General features: G+C 39.1%; 1 protein-coding gene across 1 annotated transcript in view; it reads left to right on the top strand.

Annotated features, from left to right (window-relative positions):
- The first annotated feature begins 21,494 nt into the window (after positions 1-21,494).
- LOC115266491 (dopamine D2-like receptor) overlaps positions 21,495-24,267 on the top strand; it is a 36,181-nt gene continuing 33,408 nt past the window's right edge. Inside the window, exon 1 of the mRNA XM_062857374.1 lies at positions 21,495-21,529. Coding sequence (XP_062713358.1) covers positions 21,495-21,529 — 35 coding nt within the window. The remainder of the gene's footprint in view (positions 21,530-24,267) is intronic.

Consider the following 24,267-nt stretch of genomic DNA (forward strand, 5'->3'; position numbering starts at 1 on the left):
TTTGGAATACTTTTGCTTTTTGTGTTTGCATATTCATCCGTGTTAGATCGGAAGCTTCTCGACCTACTTACCAACATCCCACTCGGTTGGAGTCAAGCGGGACTGATGCCGAGTGGCCGTATGTGCCTTGTATGTGCGTGTGTGTCTAAGAAGTTGATATGAAATTCCAAGAAGATGGAAATAAAAGTAGCTGAATCCATTGAAATTTATTTATTTTTTTTTTGCCGTTTGTCACATGATTTCAGCTCGGATGATGCGTTCGTGTCACTTGGTTATTTTAGGATTGTTTCTTGGATTGGAGAACCTATATTGTTAGAAGAAGGCTTTTTATCATAGATTGTACCGTCACCGTGATATGATACTTACTTGATACTTGATGGGCTACAACTCGTAGCGATGAGTCCAAGCCGAATGAAGAATCCGCCTCCACTGGCCTCGGTCCTGGGCAAATCGCTTCCGGTCGCCCTGAACGTTTAGATTCCTTAGGTCCTCGTCAACTGCAAAAAGCCAACGTATTCGCGGCCTTCCACGAAGCCAACGACCCCTTATTGGTTCTCTGCTGAATATAAGTTTAGCTTGTCGTTCCTCCGGCATACGAGCCACGTGTCCAGCCCACCGCAACCTGCCGCGTTGTATTCGCTTCACTATATCCATCTCTTTATGTACCTGGTACAATTCGTAGTTCATGCGACGCCGCCAGATGCCGTCCTCCAGTTTACCGCCGAGTATTGTTCGCAGCACTTTACGTTTGAAGAGTCCAAAAGCTCTCCGATCAGCTTCTTTCAACGTCCACGTTTCATGACCGTATAAAGCGACCTGAAGAATCAGAGACTTGTACAATGCGAGTTTTGTCTTCGTTTGCAGCCTGCGGGACTTCAGTTGGTTTCGCAGACCGAAAAAGTCGCAGCCGCAATCCGTCTTTCTACCTCGCGGGTAACATCATCATCGCACGTCACTAGAGTATCAAGATAAACAAATTCATGCACAACTTCAAACTTTTCTCCACCTAGCACCACTTCGTCACCACTACCACGGCCGCACCGACGTTGACCACCAGCAATCATGTACTTAGTCTTTGTGGTGTTAATCGTAAGTCCAATCCACGCAGTCTCCCTCTTAAAAGATACGAACGCCTCTTCTACGGCAGACGGTCGATTCCGATGATGTTGATATCGTCCGCGAAGCCCAGGAGCATGTGCGACTTCGTGACAATGGTTCCGCTCCTGTGTACTCCAGCTCTCCTTATCGCTCCTTCCAGTGCTATGTTGAACAGTAAGTTCGAAAGAGCATCGCCCTGCTTCAGTCCGTCAAAGGTTACGAACGATGATGAAATTTCATCCGCAACCCGTACTCTTGATTTCGATCCGTCAAGAGTCGCACGAATAAGCTTCGCCGGAAATCCATGTTCGATCATAATCTGCCATAACTCGTTTCTCTTAACTGAATCGTACGCCGCCTTGAAATCATTAAACAGATAATGGGTCTGCAAGTTGTACTCCTGAAATTTATCGAGAATCTGCCGCAGGGTGAACATCTGATCCGTCGTTGATCGGCCCACACGAAATCCTGCCTGATATTAGTCGACGAAGGACTACTTAATCGGCCTCAGCCTGTGGAACAGAACTCCGGACAACTTTTTTTACGCTGAATTGGGGAGTGTTATTCCTCTGTAATTAGCACATTCCAGTCGATGCCCTTTCTTGAAAAGAGGGCAAATGAGACCATCCAACCAACTAGCAGACAGTTCTTCCTCCTCCCATATCTTACACCGTATTATGTGTAAAAGTTGATACAGCTGCTCACTACCGTGCTTGAGAAGCTCGGCCAGGAGTTCGTCCTTCCCAGCAGCCTTGTTGTTCTTCAGTCCTCTACCGTCTACCCTCGTTGGTTTGACCGCATCTAATCTGAACACTTTTTAATTTGACCCCCGCTAATCTGCACATCGTTCAAACTAAAAATGGTTCAAACGTCATTATGCTCATAAAACGGGGTGAAACGGAACGCAGAATCAAAACAAAACAGCAAAAAGGGTCGATGTGTTTTTCGATGCCTACAGGGTTACTAGAAGTTCAAATTGAAAAATGAACCCCGTTGGTTTGCATGAGATGTCGTTCAAACCAACGGGGGTAGACGGTAATGGCTGTTTTGACCTCGTCTAGCGTTGGAGGTTCCACAGCTTGTCCGTCATCGTCGATTCGAATTCTGTCCGTCGCTCTTCCACTCCCACTGTTCAACAATACCTTGAAGTGCTCTCTCTTCCTGACAGCCACCATTGTTAGGCTGTCAACAAGTTTCCTTCTCGGTCTTGCACATAACGGGAGAAGGCGCTGTTTTTCTATGCACGCCATTGATAGTTTCGTAAAATCTCCGCATATCATTCTGTTCCATACTCTCTTGCGCCTAAGCAATCACATTTTCCTCGTGCTCTTTTTTCTTTTTGCGGTGGATTCGTTTTTTGGCTACTCTTGCTTCCCTATATCGCTCCCTGCTCTGCCGGGTCCCCGACACCAACATCCGTCTTCTGGCAACATTCTTCTCGTCCATTACCCTCGTCTTTGAGCAGTGCCTATCACCTCCCGCGTTGCTGTACCCATCGCTCCGTGAATAGACTCCCACAAAGTGTTGAGATTATCGTTCTCGTTGATCTCACTTATCCGCTCGTCCAGCTTCTGGTGATAGTCAGCTACCGTACCGTCTGGTGAAAACCGCTGGATGTTGAAACGCATCGATCGCCGGTTCCTAGAGTCCGAAACGGTTGATAACCGAGCTCGAATTTTACTAACTACGAAATAGTGATCTGAGTCGATGTTGGGACCTCTAAAAGTTCTAACATCAATTACGTCCAAGAATTGTCGGCCATCCACCAGCACATGGTCGATTTGGGTGTCTGTAAACGTCGGTGAAGTCCTTGGCGATGCGAAAAATGAATCCTAAGGTCCTAGACGCTTTGTCAACGATATATGCGACATAGTGCTTAAACGTAAGCATAGTATCCAGGATTACTCCAAGATCTTTCACTTGATCGATGCGATGGATTGTTGCGTCACGGAGCTTGTAGTTGAACTGAATTGGTTGACTTATTCGGGAGATTCTTACACACAGTAAGATACGATTCAAACCAACGCAGAAGGATGCCGCTTAAGCCGAGTCTCTCTAATTTAGCAGTTGCGATGGCGTGGTTAATTTTGTCGAAGGCCGCGGACAAGTCGGTATAGATGACATCTGTCTGCGATTTTTCGGCAAAGCTGTCAGCAATATCAGATGTGAGGCACAGGAGATTAGTAGCGGTTGGATCTGCCAGGGATGAATCCGTGTTGCGTTTTGTTCAGGTATTGTTTACAATGAGACAGCAGTGGGTCCATCAAAACTAATTCAAACAGTTTAGAGATCGCGCATAGACACGAAATACCCCGATAGTTGTTGACATTTTGCCGGTCGCCTTTCTTGTACACAGGAAACATCGTAGACGGCTTCCAAATTGAAGGGAACGCTTCATTGGACAACGAAAGATTAAACACGTGCAGTATGGGAATCAGCAAACTTTAAATGTGCGTTTTCAGAAAATCAGAAGCAATTCCATCCGGCCCGGGTTTCGTGGGTGATTTTAACCGCGCAGCCGCATCGCAAATCATTGTCGCATCGACAACAAAGTTGGCTCAAGTGTCCTCGACCAAAGAAACATTATTTGCTTCACGTTCACCAGTTTTGGGCCACCGCACTTTCTGTATAGCAGCCACGCACACACCAACTTTCTGCAATTCACGAGCCTAAAGGCTCGCTCGTCCATGTTAATTTAAGGTCCTGACGTTTCAGGTACCGAGTTTCCAATCATAGTCCTTATTTCGTTGCCGGGTCGGTTTCCGAGAGTGTCGTTCGCATATTCTATATTTTACTTCATTTATCGTAGTGTTGTAAGGCTTCGACAGGCTACCTTACCGGGGTCGCGCTGCCTACATCGCGTTGGTGGGGCTGCCACCTTAGGTATAGCTGACGCGATACAGCGTTTCATATTCAGCCGCTGGATGCCAGAATAGACGCTGCTTGAGCCGCACCTCCTTGGTGAACAGACGCTCGGGACGTACCTCCTCAATCTAGCTGAAGTCAAAGGGACAACAGTGCCCAGGCTGCACTACCAGCTTAGCACACAACTCTTAGCTGGCGGTCTTTGTCATCGTTTGACCCGTGGAAGCATGAGGTAGGAACTTGTGAGGACCAGAGCTATGTTGGACGCTCTCCTTATCGACTCACCGTTTTGGGTTACATATTCACCTCGAAAATGAACTTTTATGCCGCGGACAACTAGAAATTCATACCAGCTACACAACAAGATTCGTACTCAGTAAATTGTCCTAGTAAATTGAGCTAGGTGGGTCGACCAAGTGGAGGACGATCTGCGGACCCTACGCAGAGTGCGGAACTGGAGACAAACAGCCATGGACCGAGTGGAATGGAGGCGGCTACTATGTACAGCAGAGGCCACCCCGGCCTTAGCCTGATCGGTAAGTAAGTAAGTAAATTGTCCAAAAAATAATAAATTCAAGAGTTTTTGGTTGTAGTCGGCCCGAATTCAATTAGTTTTATATTTAATAATTTACACAACGTGCCCCATGCATTTCGTTTTGCCCATCACTCAAGTTATAATCTTTTTGTTAATCTTCCTCGTGAATTTCTGTGTCTGTCATTCTTCGGGTTGTCATCGTCCTTGCTCATCGTCCTATCACTTAAAATTCCTAAAGAAACTTTTCTAGAAATTTCACAAATAGTTTCCTGAGGAATTTCTCTAGATATTTCTCCAGGAAATCCCTCTAAAATTTCTATAGAGATTTCTTTGAGAATTTCCCTTGGATTTCTCCAAAGATTTGTTCAAAAGTACTTCCTATAAATTTTACATTAATTCTACTGAAGATTGCTTAATAAATTCCTCCTGGAATTCCTTCTGGAATTCCTTCTGGAATTCCTCCTGGAATTCCTTCTGGAATTCCTCCTAGAATTCCTCCTGGAATTCCTCCTGGAATTTCTCCTAGAATTCCTCCTGCAATTCCTCCTGGAATTCCTCCTGGAATTCTTCTTGGAATTTCTTTCGGAAATCTTTCAGAAATTGCTCCTAGATTTCCTTTTGGAATTTCTTCTGGAATTACTCCTGGAATTCCTTCTGAAATTCTTTCCGGAGTTCCAATGGAATATCTTCTGGAATTCCTCCTGGAATGCTTTCTGGATTTTCTTCTGGAATTCCTCCTATTATTCTTTCTGGAATTCTTCCTGGAAATCCAGCTGGAATTCCTTCTGGAATTCTTCCTGGAATTCCTGGTGGAATTCTTCTTGTATTTCCTTCTTGAATTCTTCTAGGAATTCCTTCTGGAATTCTCCTTGGAATTCCTGGATATTTTCAGCAATTCCTTGTGATATTCCTTCTGTATGTTTTTGTGGATTTGGTTCCGGAATTCTTTGGGATTTTGTTCGGAAATTTCCTCCTGGAATTCCTTCTGGAATTACTCCTGGAATTCCTTCTGGAATTCCTCCTGGAATTCCTTCTGGAATTCCTCCTGGAATTTCTTCTGGAATTCCTTCTGAAATTTCTTCTGGATTTCCTCCTGGAATTACTTCTGGAGTTCCTCTTGGAATTTCTTTCGGAAATCTTTCAGAAATTGCTCCTAGATTTCCTTCTGGAATTTCTTCTGGAATTCCTCCTAGAATTCCTTCTGAAATTCTTTCCGGAGTTCCAATGGAATATCTTCTGGAATTCCTCCTGGAATGCTTTCTGGATTTTCTTCTGGAATTCCTCCTGGTATTCTTTCTGGAATTCCTCCTGGAATTTCTTCTGGAATTCCTTCTGGAATTTCTTCTGGATATCCTCCTGGAATTCCTTCTGGAATTCCTTCTGGAATTCCTTCTGGAATTCCTCCAGGAATTCCTCCTGAAATTCCTCCTGGAATCTGGAATCTTTCTTGGAAATCCTTCAGAAATTTTCCTGGAATTCATTCTGGAATTCTTCCTGGAATTACTTCTGGAATTCCTGCTGGAATTCCTCCTGGAATTCCTTCTGAAATATTTCCTGGAATTCCCTATGTAATTCGTCCTGGAATTAATTTTGGAATTCTTTCTGGAAAGTTTTTTGGAATTCTTAATGGAAGCCCTTCTGGAATTCTTTCTGGAATTCCATCTGGAATTCGTCCTGGAATTCCATCTGGAATTCTTCCTGGAATTCCTTCTGGAATTCTCCTGGAATTCCTCCTGGAATTCCTTCTGGAATTCTTCCTGGAATTTCTTCTTCAATTCCTTCTGGAATTCCTCCTGGATTTTTTCCTGGAATTCCTTCAGGAATTACTCTTGGAATTTCTCCGAATAATGCTTTTGGAATTCCTTCAGGAATATCTCTTGGAATTCCTTCTGGAATTTTTCTTGGAATTCATTATGGAATTTCTTTTGGATTTTTTTCTGGAATTCCTCTTGGAATTCGTTCTGAAATTCCTCTTGGAATTCCTTCTGGAATTACCCTTGGAATTCCCTCTGGAATTTCTTCAGTATTCTCTGCTGTAGTTCCTTCTGAAAATTCTTCTTGAAATCCTTCTGGAGAATCTCCTGGAATTTTTTTTTTTGAAGTCCCTCAGGAATTCCGTCCAGAGTTTCTTCTGTAGTTTCTTCTGAAATTCACCCTGGAAGTCATTTGGATTTTTTTCTGGAATTCTTTGTGGAAATTCTTTTGGAATTCCTTCTAGATTTTCTTCTTGTTTTTTCTTCTGGAATTGCATCTGCAATTACTCTTGGAATTCCTTCTGGAAAATCTTATGGTATTCCTTCTGGAATTTCTTCTAGAACTCCTTCTTGATTTTTTTTCTCCAAGTCCTACTGAAACCTATTTTGCAATCCCTACTCGATTTTTTTAAGGGCCCATATAGCCGAGGCGGTAAACGCACGGGTATTCAGCATGACCATGCTGAGGGTGACGGGTTCGATTCCCGGTCGGTCCAGGATCTTTTCGTAAAGGAAATTTCCTTGACTTCCTTGGGCATAGAGTATCTTCGTGCCTGCCATACGATATACGCATGCAAAATGGTCATTGGCAGAGGAAGCTCTCAGTTAATAACTGTGGAAGTGCTCATAGAACACTAAGCTGAGAAGCAGGCTTTGTCCCAATGAGGATGTTACGCCAAGAAGAGAGAGAGAGACTCGATTTTTTTCTGGAATTCCAACAAGAATATCTTCTGGAATTTCTTTTGGATTTTTTTTATTTATTCTGGAAATTCGTTCTGGAAATTCTTCTGGAATACCTTCTGTAATTTATGCTGTAATTCCTTCTGTATTGCCATCCGAAGAAGATTTGGATTGTGAAAAGAATCAAACATTGTGTGAATCCAGATCAGTTCTACTACGGAGGTGGCCAAGTGATTCCGAAGCTTGGAGGAATAGAAGCACCCGTATAGCAAATTGGGAGTCGTAGGCTCGATTTTCTCCGGAGCAATTGGATTTCTGTTCGCAAATTTCAATTTGTTCATCAAGCACGTGTTTCTGTTGTGTACTGGTTTGTCAAGGTGGTTAAAACACCAAAGGAATTTTCAAATTCTGTTCATGATTAGCTCTGCTGAACTTGTTTTTCGGGTCATGGCATTTTGATTGTGTGAATCAATAACACATATAATAACTAAAATGGCACAATCAATCGATGCCATAACCGGTTTGTTTTAGAATATGATGAATTTGCCAGTTTACGATCGCATATTGTACCTTGACCCTAAAAAAATGTATGCTTTTACATTACATGAAAACTAATGAACAAAATGCAGTACATCAAAGTAAAATAAACAGATAAACAATCGAAAAAATGCAATCAAAAAACCTTCAACGATTAAATGTGTGTACCTCGCCGCACCAAACAAACACAAACGAAACCAATAAAAATTGGTCAGTCATCATATTTTCCAAGTGCGAGAAACATTCATCAAGTTGCTGCCACGTGCCTACCTAGAACCCAGGCAGAACAGACACAGAACGGACGGCCTCATGATTGGTTGCGGTCGGATCCGAGAGAGAGATTCATACAGTTGGCCACATTTCCCAACGCAAATCTTTTATTCATACATTTCCGCGACGACGACTGGCGCAATAAATGGTGTGGAAAAGTCACTCCGGCAGCCTGCCATTGCCTGTCATTGCCTATCATCAAGCGAATCATCATCAGCATCATCATTAGCCAGGCAGCCGGCCCAACGCAGTTCTCGTTTAAATGTGCCTTGATTCCACCCAAACAAACGTGTCTCGTCTAGTAGTGGGCGATTTTTTTATTTATTTGGTGGTTTTGTTTCTGATTTAGAACCACACAGAGGCGATTGTAGTTTTTTTTTCTAACATCAAAACAATACAATCATCCACATCGGTAACACATCCTGGGAATTGACCTCAAACTTATTTTGAAGCAAAAAAACGCCCAATGCTAGTCCCCTTCCCGCACAGGAAGTGCAACCCTGCGAGGAGGAACTGCGGGCTGAAGTCGCGGACGGCATCTGCTTATTAAAATGATTGTTCCTCGCATTAATGCAATACCGAGCCGAGCGATAAAAGTTATTACTTTCATGACGTTTATATAATTAAAAGTTATGGCGAATCCATCGCACTCTGCATCATGTCGGTTTCGGCGATGGCATTGTAGGAATATATTCACTCACGTTCCGCGCGCGCGAGTGTCTCCACTGGGGGGAACTTTTATTTCGGAAAACGTTTTTCCAGAACTCACAGGATAATTGGCCCCCGGCAATTATGGCTCATTTTCCGCTTCGATGCTCCGCCATGCTTGTCGGGTGGGGAATTCCCGGATTCATCTCATCGTTTGTGGAAATTTAAATTCTGGCAATGCGATTGTATCTGAACGGTGCTTTTTGCAGATATTCTGGGAATATTATCTAAATTGAAATCGCTTATTACACGGTCGTTGAAAGTGATGTGCAGTGCAGTCACAGGGACAGTGTGAAGTACAAGACAACAGTTTGTTCAGAATTTAATTTCATCTGAGAAAAAAAAAGAAATGTGATAAGTCCGGTTTGCTGAACAAAAATGAGATCGCGATGCATGGTCAGTTTCAAATGATTGAGGAAAGCTTAATTAAGTGCTTCAGTAATCTGAGCTTGATTGGCATTAATATTGTTAACAATGACGATGACATGGGTAAATTCTCTTTGAAACCTGGTGCCACAGTCTGGGATTTCATTTTTCCGTCAGCAAGTATAAGCTGTCCGAAAAATGATAAAACGAAAGAATAGGGGAATTGGGGGTAATATGAACACCCTAAGCGTTTGTGGTCGTTTCCAATAGAAATATGACAAAATCTTTATTTTTCACCCCGTAATATCGTAGATGGCAATATATTCAAAGAGTTCTGGAAGAAAATATTATTAAAAAAATACAGTTTTCTTACATTATTTTCGATTACAAAACATGCAAGAAAACAGAGTCATGAAAAATAGTGTGGGTAAAATGAACATTCGATGGGGGTAAAATGAACATGTCTTCAAAAGCAAGTTAAAATGTATAATTTCGATATATACTTGTGTAGGCCAACCAATTTAATACAAACTTTATATGCTACACTTTTAAAACTTTTGATATATAATTTGGATTGTGCTGGAATAATTATTTGTAAATAATGTACTAAAACAAGCGATTTTTCGGATAAAAATCTTATTTTATGAGCGCAAAATACTTTTTTCTTAACTTTTTGCACTAGTTTTGTCAAAATATGTGCTATAGATTTCAATATACCGAGTTTGCACAAAATTTTATAAAAAATGGGTAAAGTTTGAACCAGCTGTTCATTTTACCCCTAAGTCGTTCTGGTTTTAAAGTTGTTCTAAAAATTGTATTGAAAGCGTAACCTATTTTTTTTTCAACTGAATATTATCTTTTGGAAGTACATTATTGGAATATGGGATCACACATGCCATAATTTGCGAAAAATATATGAATTGACCTTAATTCAGATAAGTTCAATTTTACATCAGAGCACATTTTTTGTGTGTTTTTTGACATTTTCGTCATAATCAAGTGGTTTATTCAATTTTTAAGTTCAAGATCCGCAGAAGTATAATGTTTTACGCTATCACACAGCATCCAATCGTTAAAATATGCAGAAATACGCTAATTGCTGTAAAACAACACCCTGCAAGGGCGTAGCCAGGGGGGGGCAACTATATTCTAACTTAACCGAAAAACTTAGATGATCAGAGCTGTTTTTGACTAGTAAAAATAAAATTCTCCTGCATTCTCTGTTATTTTTTTTAATGTATGCAGGCATTCCTTCGGAAATTCTTGGAAGAATATCTTCGAAAATTCCTGAGGGTATTCCTTCGGAAATACCTGGAAGAATTCCTTTGGAAATTCCTGAAGGAATTCCATCCAAAATTCCAGGAGGAATCCCTTTCTCAAATTCCTTCGGAAATTCCTGGAGAAATTCCTTCGGAAAATCCTTAAGGATTCCTTCGGAAATTCCTAGAGGAATTCCTTCGGAAATTCCTTGGGCAGTTCCATGGGAAAATCTTGGATGAATACCTTTGGAGATTCCTGGAGAAATTCTTTCAGAAATACATGGAGAAATTCGTGAGGAAATCCTTAGGTGAATTCCTTACGAAATTCCTGGACAAAATAATTCCAAACTTCCTGGAAGAATGCTTTTGGAAATTCCTGGAGGAATTCCTTCGGAAATTGCTGGACGAATGTCATTGAAAATTCCTGGAGGAATTCCTTCAGAAATTCCGGGAGGAATTCCTTCGCAAATTCCATTAGGAATTCCTTCGAAGAAATCCTGGAGGAATTCTTTCAGAAATTTCGGGAGGAATTCCTTCGGAAATTGCTAGACGAATTCCTTTGGAGATTCCCGGAGGAATTCATTTGAAAATTCCAGTAGAAATTCTTTTAGGAATTCCTGGAGGAATTCTTTCGGAAATTCCTGAAGGAATTCCATCGGAAATTGCTGGACGAATTCCATTGAAAATTCCTGGAGGAATTCCTTCCAAAATTCTTCAAATTTCCCTTCGCAAAATCCTGGAGAAATTCTATCGGAAATCCCTGAAGGACTTCGTTCGGAAATTACTGGAGGAATTCCATCGAAAATTTCGTGGCGAGGTCCTTCGAAAAATCTTGGATGAATACTTTCGGAAATTTCTGGAGGAATTCTTTCAGAATTCCGGGAGGAATTCCTTCGGAAATTGCTGGACGAATTCCTTTGAAGATTCCTAGAAGGAATTTCTTTAGGAATTCCTGGAGGAATTCTTTCGGAAATTCCGGGAGAAATTGCTTCGGAAATTCCTGAAGCAATTCCTTCAAAAAATCCTGGAGGAATCCCTTAAAAAATTCCAGAAGGAATTTCTTCCGAAATTCTTGGAGGAATCCCTTCATAAATTCCTGGAAGAATTCGGAAATTCCTGAAGGAATTCGTTCGGAAATTCCTGAAAGAATTCCTTCGGAAATTTCTTGAGGAGTTCCCTCGAAAAATCTTGGATGAATACCTCCGGAAATTTCTGGAGGGATTCTTTCAGACATCTAAAGAGAAATTCCTGAGAAAATCCTTGGATGAATTCCTTAGGACATTCCTGGAAAAAAATCATTCTAAACTTCTTAGAGGAATGCTTTTTATGATTCCTGGAGGAATTCCTTCGGAAATTACTGGACGATTTCCTTTGAAAATTCCAGGAGGAATTCCTTCGGAAATTGCTGGAATAATTTCTTCGGAAATTACTGGAAGAACTCCTTCGAAAATTCCCGGAGGTATTCTTTCGGAAATTCCTGGAGAAATTTTTTCGGAAAGTCTTTTTGGATTTTATTTTTGGAAATTCCAAGAGGAATTCCCTCGAAAATTCATGGAGGAATTCCTTAACAAATTCCGTTAGGAATTCCTTCAAAAATTCCTGGAGGAATTCTTTCGGAAATTCCGGGAGGAATTCCTTCGGAAATTGCTGGACGAATTCGTTTGAAGATTCATGGAGGAATTCCTTTGGAAATTCCTGCAGGAATTCTTTACGAAATTCTTAGTGGAATTTCTTCGGAAATTCCTGGAGAAATCCCTCCGGAATGCATTCCTTCTGAAATTCGTGGAGCAATTATTTCGGAAATTCCTGGAGGAATTCTTTGGGAATTCTTGGAGGAATTTCTTCAAAAATTCCCGGAGGAATTCCATCGGAAATTCCTGAAGAAATTCCTTTGGAAATTCCTGGAGAAACTCTTTTGGAAATTCCTGAAGGATTTTTTTTTTTGAAATTCCAGGAAGAATTCCTTCAGAAATTCCAGGAGAAATTCTGTCGGAAATTCCTGGATAAATTCCAATGGAAATTTCCACAGGGATTTCTCCATGAATTTCCGATGTAATTCCACCAGGAATTTTGCGGAGGAATTCCTTCAGGATTTTCCGAATGAATTCCTCCATGTATTTCCGAGAGAATTCCTCCAGGAATTTCCGTGGCAATCAGGGCCCTACATTTTCAATTTCAATTGAAATTTTCAGACGAAGTTTGTAAACAATGTTTTCAATCGTCAATGGAAACAAGGCGCTGTCGTCGTCGCTCAGCCCGACTGTCATCGTCACCGATGAACCGACGGTGCTGCGTCGTCGCAGATGCCACTTTGTTTCGCACTCACAAGCTCAAGCACGCTTGTTCGACATCGATTGAATTTCGCTGTTATAACTCAATTAATGAGTGTAACAACCGGCAAATCTGTGTAATGTTAATGTATGCTATGCATATTTTACTGAAATAGTTTATTACACATAAAAATATTAAGCAAACATACATTTTAGATAATTTGAAAATTTCAATTGAATCCCAGTCGGTGCGAAAATGAGCCGCCACCTGTTTTTGTGTCGAAGAAAGTGACAAGAAGGGCGGATGAAGCGAAGCACATGCATGTTGTTTTGAATGTTCCCGTCATCGGCGTCCGTGCGATGCTGATGGGCGCTCGCTTTCAGCGTCATGTTTTGGTTTCGACGATGTAGGCCCCTGGTGGCAATTCCTCCAGGAATTTCCGAGGGAAATCCTCCAGGAACTTCCGGAGAAATTCCTCCAGGAAATTTCGGGAAAATTACTCTAGGAATTTCCGGAGGAATTCTTCCAGGAATTTTTAAGGGAATTCTTCTTGAAATTTTTAAAGGAGGTCCTCCTGGAATTTCCGAAGGAATTCCTTCATGAATGTCCGAAGAAATCCCTCCATGAATTTTCGAAGGAATTCCTCCATGAATTGCCGAACAAATTCCTCCAGGAATTTTGCCAAAGAATTTCTAAAGGATTTTCTGAAGAAATGCCTCCATGAATTTCCGAAGGAATTCCTCCAGAAATTTTTCGACGGAATTCCTCTACGAATTTCCGAAGAAATTCCTCGAGGAATTTCCGGAGGAATTCCTCCAAGAATTTCCGAAGAAATTCTTCTAGGAATTTTCAAAGGAATTTCTCTTGGAATTTTTAAAGGATGTCCTCTTGGAATTTCCGAAGGAATTCCTCCATGAATGCCCGAAGGAATTCCTTCACGAATTCTCGAAGGAATTCCTCCAAGAATTTCCGAGGGAATTCCTCCAGGATTTTCCCGAAGAATTCCTCCATGAAATTCCGGAGGAGTTTGTCCAGGAATTTCCGTAGGAATTCCTCCAGGAATTTTCAAAGGAATTTCTCCTGGAATTTTCAAAGGATTTTCTCCTGAATTTCTGAAGGAATTCCTCTACGAATTTACAAAGAAATCCCTCCCGGAATTTCCAAAGAAATTTCTTATGGATTTGCCTTGAAATACCTTCAAAAATTTCCGAATGAATTCCTCCAAAAATTGTTGACGGATGTCCTCAAAAAATTTCCTTAGGATTTTCTCACATAATCCCCAAATGTGTTTCTGAAGGAATGTTCGAAGAAGTTTCTCAAGTTTTCGTAGGAGTTCCGCAATACATTTTTTAAGGAATTTCTTGAGGAGTTTCCGAAGAAGCTTCTCAAGGATCTTTCGCTGGAATTCCTTGAGGAATTTCGTAAAGATTTATAAAAAACCGAAAAAAATCCTCAACGAACTTATCAAACAATTTCTCACGAAATTTCCGAAGGTATTCCATGTGATATTTCAGACATATGTCAAACAAAATTCGAAACGAACTTCTTTAAAAATTTCCGAATTTTCGTTATCATGGCATTTTTAAAGGAATTCTTCAAATAATTTCCGAATGAGTTCCTCTAGGAAATAAAAAATCACAAAAAGCATTTCTTCAGGAATTTTCGAAATATTTTTTCAAGGAAGTTTTAAAACATTTTTAAAGAAATTCCTTATGGAATTTCAGAAGGGATATCTCAAGAGAGTTTTAGTGATTTTTTTTCAATATTTTCGAAAGAATTGCTTCAGGAATTTGGGAAGGAATTCTCACAGAAATTTCCGGATGAATTCCTCCAAGAATTTTTAAAGGTATTCCTGAAGGAATTTTTGGAAGAATTCCTCACGAAAACTCCAAAGGAGTTCATCAAGGAATATTCTAAATCTATTTCAAAGAAATTCCTCAAGGAATTCCCGAAGAATCTTCTAAAGGAAATCATAGAAGAACTCTCGAAGGAATGTCTTATAGAATTTCTCAAGGAGCTTTTGAAATGAAGGAATTCCTCAAGAAATTTCTGAAGAATTTTTCAAAGAATTTCCGGTAGAATTCCTCAAGGATTTTCGAAATAAATTCCTAAAATTATTTTTTAATTGATTCCTTTAAAAATTTCCGAATGCATTCCTCTAGCAACTTCCAAAGATATTTTCAAAGATTTTTTTCCGGTAATTCAGAAGGAATTTATTAAAGGATTTTTCGAAGAAATTTCTCCAAAAATTTCTTAGGGTATTCCTCAAGGAAAGGAATCTTAGATTAATTGGAATTTTTGAAAGAATTCCGGAGAAATTCTTAAAGTATTTTCTGGAGCTTCTCAAACGGATTTCTGGTGGAATTAAGAATGATATTTGATAAGAATTACTGGGGAAATTCTAAAAAGAATGCATGGTGAAATTCGTAATAAAACTTCTGGAGGAATTATTGAAGAAATTTCTGAAGGTTCTCAACGGAATAACTGCAAGTTTTCCGAAGGTAATTTCTGCTGGAATATCTACATTAAAATAACCTGGAAAAATATTAAAGAAATTTCTGGAGAAACTGCTGGATAAATTCAAATTTATGATGGCATTTGTTAAGAAATTCCTGAAGCAATATCTTGAGGAATTCCTCAGGATTATAATCATATATGATTCTTCCATTGAACCACTCCTGTTAATCACCCATATTTCATACTTCACTTTTTTTTAAATGATGAAGTATTTGAACTCCTTGTTACTGCAAAGTGGTTTTCAGTGTAAGGGTGCTCGCCCCCCCCTGGCCGAAAAGCTGGCTACGCCCTTGACACCCTGTTCATTTACCCCCCCCCCCTGTTCATTTTACCCACAATTCCCCTATTCAAGTTGAGAGTTAGAGGTCGGGTCTTGACTTATGCATAATCAACGTGATCACAGCTCACACATCGGAAGCACAGATGATTTTTTTTTATCTGTATTAACGAGATTTTTAGCCCTAGGCTAGTTCATCTCGGGACCCACGCTTCACTTAACTTCCGAAGGAAGAACTCACATTTTGTGAGTTTGTCGGAAGTGGGATTCGACCCCAGGTCCTCGGCGTGAAAGGCATGCACTGATGATAACAAGGACGCATTCCACACGTGGCTCTATAGTGCGACGCAAGTTCCATAGCTGCCCAAGCCATGACGTTAAGATCATCATAGAAGACCTCAGGGATTCATCCTGGTATTCTTTCAGGGATTCCTGAAACCCCTTCACTTTATTTCTGGAATTCCTTCAGGGGTTCCTTCAGAGATTCCTACAGGGATTCCTCCTGGAACTGAAGCAGGAATTTCTTCTTGAATTTCTCCTGTAATTCTCTCTGGAATTCCTTCAGCGATTCATATTTCTCCTGGAATCCTCTTCCTTTGTTTCTTCAGGATTTCTTCAGAAGTTTCTTCAAGAGTTCCTTTAGGGATTCCTACAGTGATTTCACTTCCCAAGTAACAATTTAAACTCCTTTTAGATTTGTTTATTTTTATAGAAGCTTTATCATAGCATGAAGAATTCATGAAACATTTATAGTTGTTTTTATCAAGAGAAAATAATCTCCGTTCGTATGTGGTTTTTAAGTTTTCTTCAAATTAATTATGAAAATCGCGCATAAAACAACTTGATTTACTAATGCATTTAATCTTATAATAAGTTTTAAGACGTATTTGAAGTTATTTTCAACACATAAAATCAACCAATTTTATTAAAAGTTTATGCTTCGTTTATTAAAGTACAATTCATCTGAGTTGTTCTCCTTTAAAAACTTCTTAAAGCTTTCAATTCTTGAGCTAGAGCCTCTACCTTGGAACAAGAACTAAGCAGAATAATGAAACAACGAACTATCTTATTATTTCAAATAATAAATTATGCAACAAATTGGCTTTCTTATGCAAATATAAACACTCAAACATTTTTGCTCACTGTTAATTTAGCCGTTTTGGTGCTCAAAAGTAGTCATATCGACGAAATATTCATTTTATAGCCAATCAAAAATGCGAGTAGCTTGCTGCTGTAGTCCAACCTTCAGCCAGTTACTCACACAAGCCACATCAACTTGAATCAAAAATGAAATGGGTAATGCGACTTACTGTGACTCTTCGCATGCTCATGCTAAATAGTGTTCCGTAAAACGGGGTAACTTTGATAGTTTTTCAGCGAATTTTCTTAATATTTTTCCATGTGACTGTATTTTCCATAGTTGTATATTTTTAAAACAAGTACTGGGCTATCAGTTATCAATTGCAATTGAGAGATTTGATAATCTTAAATATTTTGGGTGACTTTTAGTTTTTCATATGAGCGAGAATCTCATTTTCGTTTTGGGGTAACTTTGATAGTTCCCTGTAAAACACATCAAATCTTAAAAATAATCACGGATTGAAATTTTAGGAGTATGAGCATGATAAGAGAAGCCTTGTGGAAAATATAAAACAGATTTTTTATATCAAAACATTGATTTTTCACTAAATTCTACATATAAAAATGAGTATGTGGAGTACTAAGTAAAAACTCAGTGAGTTTAGCAATCAAAAATCGTTATCTTTGTAAAAATATATGTTTAACGGTACATCAACATATAATTACATGCTATTCATGGTGAGTTGTATTTTTTTGTTTAGTTTTTGAATGTTTTATTAACACATTTTGAACAACACAGATTTATCTACATGAAATTACAAGGGCATTGCATACTTTTAGCCGTTTATCGGTGTATGGAGACTTGTGTCCCAATTTACAAAATTGCTTCCATTTCATAAAAACACACTTCGTTAAGAGATTCAAGGCCAGATTTTGAATCTACTATGATGAATCTATCGAGAATAAGAGTTCATTCATTGAGAAATTAGTTGAAACAAAGTCATATAGCAGATTGTTTGAAGGGGTAGACAAATGAGAAAAATATCAACAATTTCTATTTTTTGCCCAAAAAGTTGTATATAAACTAGGTTTTATTGAAAATACGTCTAAGATGGACTTTCATATGTATAGAATTGGTCTACGTTTGCCTTTTTCTTAACTGGTTGAAGGAATCATAGTTATAAGATAAACTATACAATGCCCCTTGCACTATCAAAGTAACCCGCATTATAAAAGATACCCCGTTTTACGGTAATACTAGTAAATTTTAGTAAGGCACTAATTAAATACACGAAACTATAATATAATCGGCGCTTCCTGACGCAAAATGTACAGAAACAACTTTCTAGCTCCAAAAAGGTAAACAAACAATTGTCAAAGGCTGTTACTCTTGAATAAAACGAATAAATTTCATTTAAGACGAACAAATCTGCCTTAAGATTATCACTAGTAAAATCAATCTTCAATAAATGTTGTAGATTTCATGCAAGGCGACTTGGTTCCATCATTGTTTTGAGGTGGTTTGGATTAAAGGTAATAACAATTGATGGCGGCTGCATGAGTTGTGTTCGCTTGGAACGGCAGCCATGTTTAGAAAGAATTGAAAAAGTGGCGTAGGCTTTTGTTTTTATAGGAAATTTATGTCTTCGTATATTAATGAATGATATTATTTTTGAGGCGCTTTGTTATTTTCGTATGTTTTGGGTGGCATATCAACGACAAAGTGGGTATGGCACGGAAAATTTTGATTCCCTGTCATCAATGATCTGTCTGGCAATTTTAATGCTTTAGCCATTTCAATTTGATAAAAATTAATTCACAGTTCATTTAACATTTCATCCATGAAACAAAACTAGTTCGCATCTGAATAATGCTTAGGCAAAAGATTTCATTTATTATGCACTATTAGCATTTTTGAGAAAGACAGCTAAAAGATCAACATGCCTCAAGCTATTCTTGTTAAAGTTTTATGTAGTTCTTATAATCAATCATCAGTGTAAGTACATAAATACAACTACTTTCAAAGCAGTCTTCAAAAGCAGGCTTGAAGATCTCCTGAAGAGTGGGCCAGATAAGTCTTATGGATATTTTATGCCTATTTAATCTCGGATTTGCAGAACAAAGAGCTTTATTGCTAAGTTTTATTACTCAAACTTAGAAATTACTTCAGGATTGCCACAAAAGTATAATTTTTACTTGGGTTGGGATTCCATCAGTGATTTCTTAAGAGTTTCCTCCTGGTTTTCACATGGTGTTCCTGCAGGATTCCTTCTTTAATTCCTCCAGGGATTTATCCTGAAACTTCCCCAGGGATTCCACCTGGAATTCCTTCAGAAATTCCTTCAGGGATCCAAATTTCTCCTGGATTTTCTTTTCAGTATTTCTGCTGGGAATTCCTTTACCGCATTTCTTCAGAGATTTTTCCTGGTAATTTTTTTGAGATTCCCTCTGGGATTCCTTCAGGGCTCTGCCCTGGCATTCTTGTTGGAATTCCTCCTGAAACTTTTTCAGGGGTTTTTTCCAGGAGTCTCCGAAGCAGAGATGCCAAACTATTTTCATCAAAAATCTGTATCAATTCAGATTTTTTTGTATCGCCCTCTTTGAGGGTATAGCAGATACCGGGAGTCCTGGATTTCAATAGAAACTAACAAAAATGTACTACTTTTTGACGATTTTGAAATTTTACTGGTATTTATTTTTCTAAAACATGTGTGAAAATGCATAAATTGTCATAAATTCTTCGAAGTTTAAGCAGAAATTTACAAAGTTTCATTGAATTCATTGAAAAATACTTCCAAATGTATGCTTTCTGTAGAAATCTGTATCATATTTCAAAAATCTGTATTTTTCTGTACTCTGTATCTTGTCTGTATTGAAGGTCAAAAATCTGTATAATACAGAAAAATCTGTATATCTGCTCCGAAGTCTATGGTCCATACATAATTTAAAAATGTTGTACGGATGAAAGTGTACAAAAAGATTATTCTCCGTAGTTTATGGACATCGCCTTGCAGAAAATTTCAATCGATTCGTAAGAAAGTTTCTCCCGATATTTCCCAACGTATTTCAACGAAAATATTTTTAGTGAGTCTTTTGGAAACTCCTGCAGGAACTTCTTTGGGTAACTCCTCCAAAATTTACAACTGGTGTGCTATTTCTTGGAGGTTTCATCTAGGATTCTAATCGGGAACTTCTCCGGGAGCTTCAATGAAATTTCTCTAAAGGACCTTGGAAAATTTCTTGAGTAATTTGCGTTGCGTTGCGTGGTAACGGAGTAATTCGTAGATTGCATACTGATAGTTGTCATGCTAAAACTTTAATACTCCTATTCTAACTGCTTATGGATTGCTATTTGGGAAGGAATAGCTATTCAATTGGAGGTTGAAGTAAAAAGACATGAAAACTTCCAAAGGATGTGATGATATGACACCTACTTTACGAAAGGCCAGCGACTCACCGGCGCTCCCATAGGTGTCAAGGAGTTGGATATTTGTAATGGGTTGATTTGGGATTCACTATAAGCGAGTGATCCGACAAGATTCAGGTTGTGTGAGTGCATTTGCTTGAGTAGTACATGTAGATAAGTTGATGTAGTATGTTTTAGTATGTTTGAACACCAACGTTGGGAGTGACGCAGCTAAAAGGTTTTGTCACTCCATGGGCCATCTTTCTTCAGGGATGGGGCACAGTCATTTACACTGTGTCCTGGCTAACAAGCCTAGGCTTAAGGCGAAACTGGAAGCATTTCCTCTTTATTTTGGTTTTTGATTTTTCATAAAATAACGAAGCAATATTTTCAAAATCGGTTTTCGTGCACATGTAGATATGGATCAAGGTATCTCCTGATTTTTTTTCAGATGGAAAATGTTTTTAGTTTTTTTCAGAAACCATTTTTTTTGTAAAATTTTGTTTAAAAATGGTTTCTGCAAAAACTAAAAACATTTTCCATCTGAAAAAAGTTCAGGAGATACCTTGATCCATACTCTACATGTGCACGAAAACTGATTTTGAAAATATTGCTTCCTTATTTTATAAAAAATCAGAAACCAAAATTGAGGAAATGGATCCAGTTTCGCCTTAAGCGCCATTGCTCGCTCTCTGAAACGATAAGAAATACCGTCTTACCCCGCTGGTTGGACACGCTTTAATACGACACTTTTTGATTCGTACCCCGCTTATTCGACACATGTCGAATTAAAAGTGATCAAATGTCATAGCGATGTACACTGTAAATGCAAAACAGTTTGATATTGCGCTTATACTCGCACCGGCAGCAGCTCCTCTTGCAGCCGCTTATTCCGGAAGTTCTGAGTTGATGCTATTCGACACCAAAACCGCCTGAAGACCAACCGGAATGAGCTGAGGCTGGCAACAATCGTAGAAAGAACGAGTTTTTCATTCGCACTACCGCAATATCTATTGAAATTATGGTCCATAACAAATCAGAAAATCAAAACAAAAACAAAAATAGAGTTGCCAAATTTCAATGAGCATGGTGGTGTAGGGTGACCAGTTTGTCGAATTAAAAGTTTACCCCGGTTATTCGACAACAGTCGGTGTCGTATTAGCGGGGTAATACGGTACGTTATGTAGATGGGAAGGGGTAGCAGAGAAGGGATGATATCTATTTATCGAGATGCCAGTGACTCACCGACGCCCTCGTTAATAGAAAGGAGATGGTGTTTTGGTACGGGAATTGGTGAAGTTTTTGATTGATAATAATGCTAATTTTACTGGGATTTTATGTGAAGATGGATAAATGTTAGATAAATGTTGTTTTAAAACCGTGTTTTAAAAGCCTCATGTGTGAAAAGTAAAAGAGGCACGACAAAATTAAATGTAAAAAGGCTTGTTAGACTGTCTCCTCTCCGTTTCGCCAAGGCAACCGATTTTTGCGCTCGCACATCGTTATGCTCAAAATATCTAGTTCTATTGGCAATAATTTATGTATACGCCATTGTTCGTTACATGGATGAAACTGGAATTCTTTCACCCGGATGGCGGTTCCTTGCCAATTATCCTTCAGATGATGCATCAGCCACTGTTGCCGCACTCCGATGGCCCGTCACGATGCGCCGTCGGACGATCACAAGTTTGACTCATTCGATCACGATCACCTTGAGCTCTTCTTTGCTCATCAGCTTTTGCTCTCACAGGAAATGGAAAATTTCTTGAGTAATTTGTAGAAAAAATCGTCCAGGGATTTCTTCGTAAAAAGGGGTCTGTTCAATAATTTCTATAGAGATTTCTGTTTGGGGTTTATCCAGCATTCTTGTAGAATTACCCCACATATTGGTTTTAGAAATACCTTTAGGAAGTCCTTGGGAAATACTCAAGGGTTTCCTGTGAATTGCGTCAGGATATTTTTTTTTGAAAAATTTGTTCATTTATTTTTGACGAAATTGCCAAAGAATTTGATAGCGATTTTTCCAGAGATATTTTCAGAAATTCATGCGAGAATTTTATTGGAACCTTTTTTATAGAAAAATTTTGTAATGTTTTTTTTTTTGAATATTTCTCTAGGGGTTTCTTGGTGAATTCATTCAGGGATTCTTGGGGTAATATCACCACTGACTCAGTAGTAATTATTCCTGGCCAGTCTGTCAGAAATTATTAAGGAAGGTTTTTCCGTGGGAATTTCTTGAGGATTGCCTTCAGAAAACCAGTAGAATTTCAATGTCTGACATTTATTTTACTAGACAATATACTCAACTTTTTGTTTGTATTGGAAAATTAATCTATTTTCCATGGAGTTCTGTTTTATTTGCCTTTCTGCAATGTTTTAGGGGCCATGTATTACTGTTTTTCCTAGCTTCACCTATGTTTTGTATTTTTCCTTTGATGAACTGTATGATCTGAAAATTCCTATTGTGAAAAGTAATCATTGTTTGCTTGCAAGGCGCCGCCGTTTGAAAAATATCTACACGGAAAATCCAAAATACCTAATATTTGGGTCGATTTTACTCAAAATTGAGTATATCGAATAAACTCGTTACCCAGGGAAACACTCTGGCTCACCGATGTTGTCAAAACAAACAAAGATGCATCTACCCAAAGGAGGTCCTTGATCCCAATAAGCAAATTTTGGGTAAATGTCGGTTTACTCAAAATTGAATAGAATGAAGGGGATCTAAGGATGAGTTTACCTACTCTTGAGTATATTTTTTAGCTGGGGGTAAAGGCAATCTACCTAGCGTGAATTTAACCGATTTACTCATTTTTTTTTTCTTATTGGGCCGAACTATGGAATTGCGTCAAAAGAACTCAATTTTGGGTAGTTTGGCGGTTCCGTGTAGGTACTTGATGCACCTTTTAATGTTAACGAATTTGGCTGGCATTTTGACCAGTAACTACTTTCGAGGATACTTTCGAGGTGGTAGAAGAATTCGTCCACCTCGGTTCCTTGCTAACGGCTGACAATAACGTGAGCCGTGAAATACGAAGGCGCATCATCAGTGGAAGTCGTGCTCACTATGGGCTCCAGAAGAAACTGCGGTCAAAAAAGATTCACCCCCGCACCAAATGTACCATGTACAAGACGCTAATAGGACCGGTGGTTCTCTACGGACACGAGACATGGACGATGCTCGAGGAGGACCTTCAAGCACTCGGAGTTTTCGAGCGACGCGTGCTCAGGATGATCTTTGACGGCGTGCAGGAGAACGGTGTGTGGCGGAGAAGGATGAACCACGAGCTCGCTGCACTCTACGGTGAACCCAACATCTTGAAAGTGGCTAAATCTGGACGGATACGGTGGGCAGGGCATGTTGCAAAAATGCCGGACAACAACCCTGCAAAGTTGGTGTTTGCTAAACATCCAGTTGATACAAGAAGGCGTGGAGCGCAGAGAGCACGATGGGCGGACCAGACGTTGGAGAGCTGCAGCTGCAAATCTTGCATTTCTTGGTAAATTATAATTTCTTTCTTCAGAGATGTTTGCAAGAGTTCATCTATAAAAGCCTCTAGATTTTTTTTAAACTTGAGCTGGAATTTCTCCAGCGGATCTTTAGGGTATTCCTCCATATATTCTCCTCAGAAACCAGAGATTTCTTCTAGGCATTTCTTCTAAAATTCTTCCACGAATCATTCCTCGGCATTTCTCCAGAAATGTCTCTAAATAGTGTAGAATTAGCATTTAAGTTAAAATACAAATTAATAAAAAAAAAATAATGTCTCTAAACAAAATCTTAAGAAATTCTTCTGAAAGCTCCTCCAGGGATTTCTAGAAAAGTTCCTATAAAGGCCGTTCACACCTAAATCCGGACACAGAAAAATTATTCTAGAAAAACAACAGCATGTTTTTGATCCATATTTTTTAATTCATATTATAGACAAATGTAATACCCAACACCACAGCATATATACTGATATGGATTTGATTCTATTAGCAGCTGTGCGCACTTTTTTTGTTTACACCTTTCTTGAAGCTTTGCACGGTGAACTTGTCGATTTACTTCTAAGCAATATGTCACTGAGAACGAAATTTTTGGATCGTTGACACCTCTACACTGCTTTTTGAGGTCTTCCCTCACCATAGACCAGTAATAAACCAGTATGATTCAATTGGTCGCAGCTGTGGACGGTTTGGTGGATAACAATACTTGATTACATAGGCAACGTCGTTTTGATGGTACCAAGTGATTGTATCTTTAACGTAATGACAACTGGCCAAATCTGGCCAGAACAAGGTCAGATGGCGGCATTTTCCGAAAAAATCTCAAAGTATATGTCTGAAAGTCTCTCAAATAAAGACAAATCAATCAATCAATCAAAGTATATGTTGATACAAAAATCTGAAAGTTCAAGGCACTATTACACGCTAAATATGGG

This window comes from Aedes albopictus, chromosome 3 (genome assembly GCF_035046485.1).
Source record: "Aedes albopictus strain Foshan chromosome 3, AalbF5, whole genome shotgun sequence".
Taxonomy (NCBI): domain Eukaryota; kingdom Metazoa; phylum Arthropoda; class Insecta; order Diptera; family Culicidae; genus Aedes; species Aedes albopictus.